At 34.7% G+C, this 13,617-nt stretch overlaps 2 protein-coding genes across 2 annotated transcripts in view; both read right to left on the bottom strand.

Annotated features, from left to right (window-relative positions):
* Positions 1 to 13,617, bottom strand: part of LOC139497232 (caspase-3-like) — a 303,768-nt gene that overhangs the window by 248,942 nt on the left and 41,209 nt on the right. The gene's annotated exons all lie outside the window — the stretch shown is intronic.
* The window catches only part of LOC139497864 (uncharacterized), a 79,075-nt gene that overhangs the window by 26,446 nt on the left and 39,012 nt on the right, over positions 1 to 13,617 (bottom strand). The window contains exon 14 of the mRNA XM_071286104.1: positions 674 to 745. Coding sequence (XP_071142205.1) covers positions 674 to 745 — 72 coding nt within the window. The remainder of the gene's footprint in view (positions 1 to 673; positions 746 to 13,617) is intronic.

The raw sequence follows: 13,617 nt of genomic DNA, 5'->3' as shown, positions 1-13,617 counted from the left end.
TAAAACATTCCTGTTCAAAGGGAAATAACTCAAAATAAACAAGAGACCAAATGACATAGAAATTAATTATTAATTATACCATTTCTGTTCAAAGGGAAATAACTCAAATTCATATTGTAAAAATCACTTTTGTTACCGAAAGGTTAACAACTCAACAATGAAAACAGCTCAAATCATGAAAATTAAACTTGACCTTCATTTAGTCACAGGAAACAACATATCTTAATTTGAAAAGATTTTGTCAAAGCTTTTTCATGTTAATGAACTGACAGTGTTTGGCAGCCGCCCACCCGCCGCTGTACATCCTTAAATCAATAACCAAAAACAATTAAATATCAAAAATCAAGAAAACTTGCTCTCGTCTTGTTCGCTCTAGAATATGAAATAAAAGACATCTGCTAATTTTATTGAATATTGAGGAAAACACATAATAATAAATTCCTGAATTGAAAAATGACAACTAAGCTTAGTTAACAAATAAATTACATTAGAATTTTAAATTGTTTGTTCAAAACTAGTTTTTTAAGATTTCTACCCTGAAGTATCTTGGTTCTGCGGCATTTGATTTCTTAGTTTTATATTTCTTTACATTTTGTAAATTACTTTCTACTTGATTCATTCTAAGGTGTAAACATTTGTAATTCAACACCATCATATCTATCACTATATGTACCTGTAAGTATTCCATCACTTCTTTATACTGCCCCTTTTGTTCTGCTGCTGCTAGATCGTAAGGAGTCTTACCCTGAAATACAGACAAATCTTTATATTGCTTTCATCTGATAACTACAAAGAAGGCCTCTGTAACACATATCTTACAATTAGTAAGACCAGTAGCAGCTGAGTGGTGATTTATTTTATCTTAACAGATGCTAATCAGTGTTCTCCCCAGGATTTTTGGATAGCACCAGGGTAACGCCTGCTTTTGGTAAAATAATTGAATAATGTGTGGTGTCGCGTTGCGTCGCTTACCTATATTTCTAGTTACCGTTGTTTTTATGTCTTTTGTTTTGTTTTAATACTGTGGTACTGTGTTATGTAGACATTGAGTCAGAAAAATTATTTGTAAAAGCAAGGGTGTGTTCCTTGGTAAAAGAGAAGTAAATCATAAACAATTTGTATACTTGAATATTTTTTTAAAATATATAAACCATGATTCATTACTGTAAAATATTTATAGTTATTTAATATTTTATAAAATCTATGATAAATTAAAAGGAATAAAAGTTCAATTTAAAAAACTTTCTAGTTTCTAAATAGAAAATTGTTGTATAAAAGGATTCCTGTCTTAATGAGACATTAAATTTCAAGTAAATATTAACCTTTCTTGTCATGCACTAAAACTTTAATCTTTGTTTGTCAAAATTCATTTAAAAAGAATTCCATAATAAGTAACCATTTTCAATGTCAACAACAAAGTCTCCCTATTTTTCCCGCCTAAATAACAGGAAGTAGATATAAATAGATTTAACATGTGGTTATGGACACTCACAGTTTACTTCTTTCATTAATTAGTTTTGGATATAGATATTCAGTCATGCCTTTAATTTATAATAATAGATCATGTAGATTGCAATTAATTGTAAATAAACTTCAATTATCCACTTGAATTAACTGGGTCATGTGATATTAGGCCGAGATTACGCAGATGTCTAAAGGCCGTTTTGCCAGACAAGCTGAGTGTGTAGTTATTTGTGATCATAAAATTATCAATCTTATTTAAGACAGAAAACAATCATGTTAGTAACATCGATTAAATCCAATCAACAAGGTTAGCAGGGGTTAAAAAATCCACTAGCCCAACGCCTGGGACTAGATCATTTACACCTCAGGCAATTAAAATGTGTAACCCGATATGCCCGACAGACTAGTAACAAAAAAATCTTGACGTTTCCAAAATAGAAAGTGGAAAATCCCTTCATTACTTTTCTATGTTAGCCAATCCGATTCAAAGAGTCATCTGGCATTCCAAGAATTTGAACTGGTTTGTACAGGTCCTGTTGTACATATTTTAAAAACAGAACAAATAACTCTGGGTGGCCCAGTATCATGTGTTGATTGCAATTCTCATACTTTAAATATCGATTTCTCATACCATGGCCTGGGGTATTGTACATTGCTTATGCCGAGATTTTCAATTAACGGTATTTGGGCATATCATGTATTGATCGGTATTGACCTGTCTTGTCGCAAAGCTCTTGAGCACAAAACCATGCAACAAAATATTTCTTAATATTTTAGTACAGGAACCCCAGGAACTTCGTCAGTTTCAAAACAAAAAACGGTAGATGAAGGGAGTAACGAAACTGAAAATTCATCCCCAAAAAATGCTAAATACAACAGGGAAAAGCCGCGGAAAAAAAATAGTGTCCAGGACAGCAGGGCTGCCAAGTTGCACACACCCTAAGAACTTCATCAGTTTCAAAACAAACTAGAGGCTCTAAAGAGCCTGTGTCGCTCACCTTGGTCTATGTGAATATCAAACAATGGACACAGATGGATTCATGACAATATTGTGTTTTGGTGATGGTGATGTGTTTGTAGATCTTACTTTACTAAACATTCTTGCTGCTTACAATTATCTCTATCTATAACAGTACTTTCTGTGGAAAATGTTATTGAAAATCTTCAAATTTTAAGAAAATTGTTAAAAATTGACTATGAAGGGCAATAACTCCTTAGGGGGTCAATTGACTATTTTGGTCATACTGACTTATTTTTAGTTCTTACTTTGCTGAACATTATTGCTGTTTACAGTTTATCTCTATCTATAATAATATTCAAGATAATAACCAAAAACAGCAAAATTTCCTTAAAATTACCATTTCAGGGGCAGCAACCCAACAACGGAATGTCTGATTCATCTGAAAATTTCAGGGCAGATAGATCTTGACCTAACGATCAATTTTACCCCCCCATGTCAGATTTGCTCTAAATGCTTTGATTTTTGAGTTATAAGCCAAAAACTGCATTTTACCCCTATGTTCTATTTTTAGCCATGGCGGCATCTTGGTTCGTTGGCCGGGTCACCGGACACATTTTTTTAACTAGATACCCCAATGATGATTATGGCACAGTTTGGTTAAATTTGGCCCAGTAGTTTCAGAGGAGAAGATTTTTCTAAAAGATTACTAAGATTTACGAAAAATGGTTAAAAATTGACTATAAAGGGCAATAACTCCTAAAGTGGTCATCTGACCATTTTGGTCATGTTGACTTATTTGTAGATCTTACTTTGCTGAACATTATTGCTGTTTACAGTTTATCTCGATCTATAATAATATTCAAGATAATAACCAAAAACGGCAAAATTTCCTTAAAATTACCATTTCAGGGGCAGCAACCCAACAACGGAATGTCTGATTCATCTGAAAATTTCAGGGCAGATAGATCTTGACCTGATGAACAATTTTACTGTGTGTCAGATTTGCTCTAAATGCTTTGGTTTTTGAGTTATAAGCCAAAAACTGCATTTTACCCCTATGTTCTATTTTTAGCCATGGCGGCCATCTAGGTTGGTTGGGCGGGGCACCAGACACATTTTTTAAACTAGATACCCCAATGATGATTATGGCCAAGTTTGGTTAAATTTGACCAAAGTAGTTTCAGAGGAGAAGATTTTTCTAAAAGATTACTAAGATTTACGAAAAATGGTTAAAAATTGACTATAAAGGGCAATAACTCCTAAAGTGGTCAACTGACCATTTTGATCATGTTGACTTATTTGTAGATCTTACTTTGCTGAACATTATTGCTGTTTACAGTTTATCTCTATCTATAATAATATTCAAGATAATAACCAAAAACAGCAAAATTTCCTAAAAATTACCAATTCAGGGGCAGCAACCCAACAACGAAATGTCCGATTCAACTGAAAATTTCAGGGCAGATAGATCTTGACCTGTTGAACAATATTACCCCATGTCAGATTTGCTCTAAATGCTTTGGTTTTTGAGTTATAAGCCAAAAACTGCATTTTACCCCTAGCTTCTATTTTTAGCCATGGCGGCATCTTGGTTCGTTGGCCGGGTCACCGGACACATTTTTTTAACTAGATACCCCAATGATGATTATGGCACAGTTTGGTTAAATTTGGCCCAGTAGTTTCAGAGTTTCAGAAATGCCAGAACTTTTTAAATAAAAGGTCTAGAGTGAGGGGTTCAATATACCGCAAGGGGGTCAAAATACCATGGCAAAGTAAAATTTTCAAAATATCTTTTCCATCAAGTTTAATACATACAAACTACTTATGTGTGTATATTAACTACATATAAGAGTTAAAATTGCCAGATTTTTTTGAATTGTCTATAGTAAAGGGTTCAATATATCGCAGGGGGTCAAAATACCATGACAAAGTAAAATTTCAAAATATCTTTTCCAGCAAGTTTAATAAATACATTTACTTATTGGTGTATTCTAACTACATAAAAAAGTTAGAATTGCTAGAATTTCTGAAATTAAAGGCCTAGGGTAGGGGGTTCAATATACTGCAGGGGGGTCAAAATACCATGGCAAAGTAAATTTTTCAAAATAACTTTTCCAGCAAGTTTAATACATACAAACTACTTATTTGTGTATTCCAACTACTATAGACCTTGAATTTCAAAATTTCAAGCTATTCTAACTCCTTACATAGTTATAATACTCCAATAAGAAGTTTGTATGTATTTGATATACTGGAAAAGTTATTTTGAAAATTTTACTTAGCCATGGTATTTTGACCCCCCTGCGGTATATTGAACCCCCTACTATAGACCTTGAATTTCAAAAATTCAAGCTATTCTAACTCCTTAACATAGTTAAAATACTCCAATAAGTAGTTTGTATGTATTTAATAAACTGGAAAAGATATTTCGAAAATTTTACTTAGCCATGGTATTTTGACCCCCCTGCGGTATATTGAACCCCTACTATAGACCTTGAATTTAAAAAATTCAAGCTATTCTAACTCCTTAACATAGTTAAAATACTCCAATAAGTAGTTTGTATGTATTTAATAAACTGGAAAAGATATTTTGAAAATTTTACTTAGCCATGGTATTTTGACCCCCCTGCAGTATATTGAACCCCCTACTATAGACCTTGAATTTCAAAAATTCAAGCTATTCTAACTTCTTAACATAGTTAAAATACTCCAATAAGTAGTTTGTATGTATTTAATAAACTGGAAAAGATATTTTGAAAATTTTAGATAGCCATGGTATTTTGACCCCCCTGCGGTATATTGAACCCCCTACTTTAGACCTTGAATTTAAAAAATTCAAGCTATTCTAACTCCTTAACATAGTTAAAATACTCCAATAAGTAGTTTGTATGTATTTAATAAACTGGAAAAGATATTTTGAAAATTTTACTTAGCCATGGTATTTTGACCCCCCTGCGGTATATTGAACCCCCTACTATAGACCTTGAATTTAAAAAATTCAAGCTATTCTAACTCCTTTACATAGTTATAATACTCCAATAAGAAGTTTGTATGTATTTGATATACTGGAAAAGATATTTTGAAAATTTTACTTAGCCATGGTATTTTGACCCCCCTGCGGTATATTGAACCCCCTACTATAGACCTTGAATTTAAAAAATTCAAGCTATTCTAACTCCTTAACATAGTTAAAATACTCCAAAAAGTAGTTTGTATGTATTTAATAAACTGGAAAAGATATTTTGAAAATTTTACTTAGCCATGGTATTTTGACGCCCCTGCGGTATATTGAACCCCCTACTATAGACCTTGAATTTAAAAAATTCAAGCTATTCTAACTCCTTAACATAGTTATAATACTCCAATAAGAAGTTTGTATGTATTTAATATACTGGAAAAGATATTTTGAAAATTTTACTTAGCCATGGTATTTTGACCCCCCTGCGGTATATTGAACCCCCTACTATAGACCTTGAATTTCAAAAATTCAAGCTATTCTAACTCCTTAACATAGTTATAATACTCCAATAAGTGGTTTGTATGTGTTAAACATGCTGGAAAAGATATTTTGAAAATTTTGCTTAGCCATATGGTATTTTGACCCCCCTGCGGTATATTGAACCCCCTACTTAAAACCACAAATAAAAAAAAATGATAGCCAATAAATTGTAAATTAGATTATCTGCAATACTATTTATCAAAAACAGGGGGGTTCAATATACCGCAGGGGGGTTCAAAATACCATATGTGAAAAATGACCCCGGGGTCAAAATACCATGCGGTATAATGTCATTTTACCGCATGGTATTTTGACCCCGGGTTCACTTTTTAGGGGGTTCAAAATACCATATGACACCGGGTCACCGGACACATTTTTTTAAACTAGATACCCCAATGATGATTGTGGCCAAGTTTGGTTAAATTTGGCCCAGTAGTTTCAGAGGAGAAGATTTTTGTAAAAGTTAACGCAGGACGACGACGACGGACGACGACGGACGCCGGACGCCAAGTGATGAGAAAAGCTCACTTGGCCCTTTGGGCCAGGTGAGCTAAAAATGGTAGATGGAGGGGGTAACAAGACTGAAAATTAATCCCCCAAAAATGCAAAATACGACCAGGAAAAGTGGGAAAAAAATTATAGTGTCCAAGACAGCAAGCCTGTCAAGTCTTCAGGGCGAGATCGACTCACACATTTTCATGCTTATTTGGCGGCATTTTCCTTTGATCTATTGTTTTTTCTCTTTGATCTTTACAATTTGGCCAAAAAATCACGCATTTACTTCTTGAAAATTTGGCAGAACTGGGATACAATGATTCCCCTCGAAGGTTGGCTGATGAAAAAAATAGACGATGCTCGATGAATATTACCGTTAGTTGTCCCAAGCACACCAATAAAAAGTCTGCTTTGAATGTGGGAACAACTAAGTTAGGTTAAGCACCAACAATAAATAGCAATTCAACAAAAATTATTAAATACAGTGTATAATGTCTCCTTCAAAACAAAGGATACCCACTTTGTATTATGCAGCAAACTCTTGATTTTTAAGGCATACTAGGGCTAGCAGGTCAGTTTTGATGGACTAGCAGTTCTTCCAACAGGGCTAGTAAAATCCTGCTGCCATTAGTCCTGGGCTAGTTAGCTGTAACAAAATTTTTTAACCCCTGGTTAGCCTCAATAAGGTAAATTGATCACGCAGTGTAAACAATCTGGGTTTGAACCGGTCAAATTTCACCTGAAAAATTTAGCACCACAGACAAGAATTATACAGCGCAGTAAGACCGATAGAACCACTGTAAAAATATATACATCGCGGGCCTGCAGTTCTTTTAAGGGCCTGGGGAGAACACTGCTAACCATATATATATATATATATATATAACTCATAAGTAGACATTCAGATTATTTTTCACAATTTTGTGAAGACTTTAAATAGGCTTTTAACCCTTTTTTGTCCTATAATTTTCTTTGCAGTTTGAAGATTGGTAAATGCATCCTTATGTCTACATGATGGTGTGGAGGACCTGGGGGGTCTTCCTTTTTAACAATCTTTTCTAATTTTGTGGACACATTATTGACAGTTCTTTATATTTTTAACACCCAAATATTATTCTCTATTTTTTATATTTTTGCACTCAATTCTTTTCTATTCATTAATTTTTACCGATGTCTCTCCATTTTCATTTTTTTCTTCTTCCATTTATGATTTTCTAATCTGTAAACCCATCCACACCCTCCTATATCTGTATACCCCCTCCATATCTTCCGATATCTGCAGTGATCGGGAAGGACGTGCGCCCTGCGCCTATAGCGCATATTGACAAGAAATGGCGCATACAGTGACAAATGTAAGCGCCCACGTGGCGCACGATATTTTTCACTTCGTTTCGAAATGTTTAGCCATGATATCGTCAAATGAATTTCCGATCGTCTTCCGTGCCGCCATATGTGTGTACACAACTGTGTAATGTTCCTCCAATAATAGGAGCACCTATATATTTTTGGGACGTCTCGGGGGTTTCCCTATCATAATAGAACCATGCGATTTAACGTCTCAGTGTTTTCCTATTGTAATAATAGAACCTTGCGGTCTAACTGATAACCCGAAAAACGTAATTAACCATCATTCATGATATATTTGTTTATAAACAACATGAAATTTGTGAAATTTGGCTAGTACAGACAAGATTTAACTCTAAAAATAATCTGATTTAGTTTAGCTTGCTATTATTTCGATTGAAGAACCCCAAGACTTTTTAGGAATATAGTTTTTGTCTTCTTAAAAGACGCCTAACTGTCCTTGTCATTTTTTGGTCTTTGGCTCGTTTTCACATTTTGTAAATATGACTTCAGCGATTTGTTGTTATGTTCTATGAATTAATGGTACTTTATACTGTTATTTTTGTCACTGTGATGAAGTTATAATAATACAAGAAGTGCAGAGGAAATGCCTGAAATGTCCTCTGATACGGAACGTCTAGAATAAGTATGGTATCGACGAAGACCCTAATTTAATGTACAAAAAAAAAAATCATGAACATGAACAAGGCAACAGTACCAGTTTAAACATTGTAAATAAAGGTTGACTTAAATATTGTTTGGGTTGGAAGAAGTTATTGTATAAGTTCATTGAAATTGAAATTATAAAATCACAGGAACAATATCCATGATTAAATTTAAAATCATAAAGGTAAGTATCAACACCTCTTTGCCAAAATATACTGATAATTTTTTTTTACAGAAGTCAATTAAAATGGCCCACTCATTTGACAACATGGCCCATTATTTTTAAAAATGGCCCATTGAATTTATTTTTGAGGGGCCCTGGGCCCATAGCGAAAAAAACCTTCCAGATCACTGTATCTGTGTACCCAATCCACACCCTCCTATATATGTATACCCCATCCACAACCTCCGATATCTGAGTACCCAATCCACACTCTCTCATAGCGGACAAAGTTAGAATTCATGTTTGATTGTTCCTATACAAAAAGTTTTTTCTCTTATCAAATGCATTGTTCAAAATTTTAGCATTTTTTCTAGGATATTTGCAGATAAGCAGTTTAAATTGTTCATCTTTAGAAATGTCATCAAAAGAGTGTTCTATATCCAATATAAGTTGATTTCTTAGATCTCGGTAAAAGACAAAGTCCATCGGAAGCAGGTCAAAACGCCCCACTGGCAAAACGCCCCACACCAAATCGCCTCACTTTTTCACCAACTCGCCCCACTTTTAAAAAAATCGCCACAAACTGGTTTACCAACTCGCCCCACTTTTTAAACTAGAGGCTCTAAAGAGCCTGTGTCGCTCACCTTGGTCTATGTGCATATTAAACAAAGGACACAAATGGATTGTATTTTGGTGATGGTGATGTGTTTGAAGTTCTTACTTTACTGAACATTCTTGCTTCTTACAATTATATCTATAAGGAACTTTGCCCATTAGTAAGGCCTAAAATAAAATTTCATTTGTTTGGCATTGCCGCCCGACCCACTGAAAATCTTGCCGCCCGAATAATTTTATTGGTGTTTCAAAATTCGTATTTTTTTTATTTAAAAAATCGGAAAATTCCCGGAATTTTGATCATATCCGCGGAGTTTGTTTCCAAGCTTTACTTATTTCAAATCATGATCTTTAAAGTGCTTGATGTAAACTGTATTCAGAGCAAGAGCTTGAATGACATAGATTAGAAAAAAGTCTGCCAAAAATGTCAAAAAGACAGGCAGTGGATAGCATCCCCTAATGCTCCATTCAAGGGAGAGGGGTGTTTTATTAAAACATAAGATTTTCACCTAATCTTTACATGGAACATGGATTGATGTTCTGAAAGGCCTTGTAGAGAACTCAAATGTCGTCTTTGGTAAAGCAGACAGTGACACTATTGTTGGTTTCTGCTTTGCATCCTGACTTCATGGGATAGAAGCATTTCACCAAGACATGACAGAACAATCATCTGTAGCTTTAACCTTTGAAAGATCTCTTGAATATGTGAAATCTATCATTTTTCTTGAACCAGATAACAAAGCATGTTGCCATGTAAATTCAAAACAATGCATTCTTTGACCTATAAATTATTTACTTTTACAAATTGTGACTTGGATTGAGAGTTGTCTCAGTGGCACTCATACCACGTCTTCTTATATCTATTCAAAATGATGTCTTGGCTTGATGGCTGAAAGGTGTACCTGCACCAAAGCTAAAAGACGAATACATGTATAGTCCCAGATTTACAGGTTTATAGCAGTTTTGTACCTGTAGAGGTTAGCCTGGTACAAAACATACATATATTAAAGACTAGCCTCTTGTGTGTATCACAAACTTAAAACCCAACCCATTTTTTCTTAACCTGGATATAAAAGATAATTCTTAAAACAGAAAAGATATCTGACAGCAACATATTTATAAATATTGTCTGGCATTCATGTCTGTTCTTGTGCCAACCTTCTAAATTTGTAATATTTTGCTATCCTCAAAAGCTGCAGTGGCTTTGATTGTTTTCTAGTTTGACAAAATTTACATGTATGAATGCTAGTCTATCACCTCTAGGTATAAGTTTGCAACCACAAAATTAAGGTTAGATTGTTAAGACATTTATGATAAGGTTCCTCTGTGCACTACACTTTCATCCACTAATAAACTGATTGTCATGAACTTGCCAATATGGTGTAGAAAGTTAATTTTAAATCTCATCAAACAAGCAAACAATGAATCAAAGCTTAAATCATCTATTTGTACAGGGAGCTGTAGTGGTCGAACTGATTAAGATATGACAAGTTTACAAAACTGAAGGCAACTTCAAGATGTGACGTTGAGACTCTGTTCAATAGAAAGTCCCACAATGAAGATTCAATTTTCATGTCTAACATGTTATATGGTTAATGCAGTTCCCTACCACAGATCTGTTTCTGCTGGGTACTTTGGTTTACTCCTCCAAAAACACTGAACGTCTGACATGAAATTACCCATATGTTGTAGAATGTGACATTAACCCCTATCAAAGAAACCATCAGTTTGTGCACACAACTGCAAAATGCTGCACTGCTTTTAGCTGTGATCTAGAGTCAAAATGATTATGGTTGCAATATAAATATATAGTTTTTAAATGTAATAAAAAAAAAAAATCCCTACCTACCTACCCAACTGCTGATGGTGTGAGTCGGCAATGCCAAACAAACAATTTTTTAAGGGTGGCCTAACAGAGAAAAATATTTGGTAAAAATTTACATAAATTTACCAAATTAATGAAAATTGTTAAAAATTGACTATAAAGGGCAATAACTCCTTAAGGGGTCAATTGACCATTTAGGTCATGTGGACTTATTTGTAGATCTTACTTTGATAAACATTATCGCTGTTTACAGTTTATCGCTATCTATAATAGTATTCAAGATAATAACCAAAAACAGCAAAATTTCTTTAAAAATTACCAATTGGAGGGCAGCAACCCAACAACCGGTTGTCAAATTCATTTGAATATTTCAGGGCAGATATATATTGACTTGATTAACAATTTAACTCCTTGTCAGATTTCCTCTAAATGATTTGGGTTTCAGAGTTATAAGCAAAAAACTACATTTTACCCCTGTTCTATTTTTAGCCGTGGTGGCCATCTTGGTTGGATGGCCAGGTCATCGGACACATTTTTCAAACAAGGTACCTCAAAGATGACTGTGGCCAAGTTTGAATTAATTTGGCCCAGTAGTTTCAGAGGAGAAGATTTTTGTAAAAGATAACTAAGATTTACGAAAAATGGTTAAAAATTGACTATAAAGGGCAATAACTCCTAAAGGGGTCAACTGACCATTTCGGTCATGTTGACTTATTTGTAAATCTTACTTTGATGAACATTATTGCTGTTTACAGTTTATCTCTATCTATAATAATATTCAAGATAATAACCAAAAACAGCAAAATTTCCTAAAAATTACCAATTCAGGGGCAGCAACCCAACAACAGGTTGACCGATTCATCTGAAAATTTCAGGGCAGATAGATCTTGACCTGATAAACATTTTTACTCCATGTCAGATTTCCTCTAAATGTTTTGGTTTTTGAGTTATAAGCCAAAAACTGCATTTTACCCCTATGTTCTATTTTTAGCCGTGGCGGCCATCTTGGTTAGTTTACCGGGTCACGCCACACATTTTTTAAACTAGATACCCCAAAGATGATTGTGGCCAACTTTGGATTAATTTGGCCCATGAGTTTCAGAGGAGAAGATTTTTGTAAAAGATTACTTAGATTTATGAAAAATGGTTAAAAATTGACTATAAAGGGCAATAACTCCTAAAGGGGTCAACTGACAATTTCGTTCATGTTGACTTATTTGTAAATCCAACTTTGCCTAACATTATTGCTGTTTACAGTTTATCTCTATATATAATAATATTCAAGATAATAACCAAAAACAGCAATATTTCCTAAAAATTACCAATTCAGGGGCAGCAACCCAACAACGGGTTGACCGATTCATCTGAAAATTTCAGGGCAGATAGATCTTGACCTGATAAACATATTTACCCCATGTCAGATTTCCTCTAAATGCTTTGGTTTTTGAGTTATAAGCCAAAAACTGCATTTTACCCCTATGTTCTATTTTTAGCCGTGGCGGCCATCTTGGTTGGTTGACCGGGTCACGCCACACATTTTTTAAACTAGATACCCCAATGATGATTGTGGCCAAGTTTGGTTCAATTTGGCCCAGTAGTTTCAGAGGAGAAGATTTTTGTAAAAGTTAACGACGACGGACGACGGACGACAGACGACGGACGACGGACGACAGACGACGGACGACGGACGACAGACGACGGACGACGACGGACGCCGGACGCAAAGTGATGGGAAAAGCTCACTTGGCCCTTCGGGCCAGGTGAGCTAAAAATAGCCTCACTTGCGAAAAGGGTTAAATCCCGCTTACTTTTCCCCGGTCAACTCGCCCCACTTATTGAAACTAGAGGGTCCAAGGACCCTGTGTCGCTCACCTGATATTTTTATTTACAATTGTTGCATGATAAATGCAACTGTTGTACTGTCATTTAGTTTCAGAGATATAATACTAAAAAGTGCATTTGAAACCTATGTTTTATTTCAGCCATGTGGGCAGGCAGGGTCATCATACACAGTGGTCCCTGGATATCCTAGTGGTGATTTAAACCAAGTTTGTTTAAATTCAACAGTTGTTTCAGGGGAGAATTTTTGTAAAATTTATCTAACAAGAAATGCAAAGTAATGAGAAAGTTGTGAAGTAGTTTTGTTGTTGCGCAACCCCCCCCCCCACTTTGCCAAAAAAAGCAAAAAGGTAATAAAAAATTATCATATAAGGGCAATCTATCCTATTCATGGTTTCTGCAAAATTCAGTTGATTGTGCAAGGGTTGTATAGCCAGCTGAGGTCGTTAAAAACTCTCTTTCTTTTGTTGTTGCAGATAGATCTTGACCTGATAAGCAATTTTACCACATGTCAGATTTGCTCTAAATGCTTTGGTTTTTGAGTGATAAGCCAAAAACTGCATTTTACCCCTATGTTCTATTTTTGGCCATGGCGGCCATCTTGATTGGTTGGCCGGGTCACCGGACACAATTTTTAAACAAGATACACCAATGATGATTGTGGCCAAGTTTGGTTTAATTTGGTCCAGTAGTTTCAGAGGAGAAGATTTTTGTAAAAGATAACTAAGATTTACGAAAAATGGTTA

The sequence above is a fragment of the Mytilus edulis genome, chromosome 12 (genome assembly GCF_963676685.1).
Source record: "Mytilus edulis chromosome 12, xbMytEdul2.2, whole genome shotgun sequence".
Classification (NCBI taxonomy): domain Eukaryota; kingdom Metazoa; phylum Mollusca; class Bivalvia; order Mytilida; family Mytilidae; genus Mytilus; species Mytilus edulis.
This window is presented reverse-complemented; position numbering and strand designations above follow the sequence as displayed.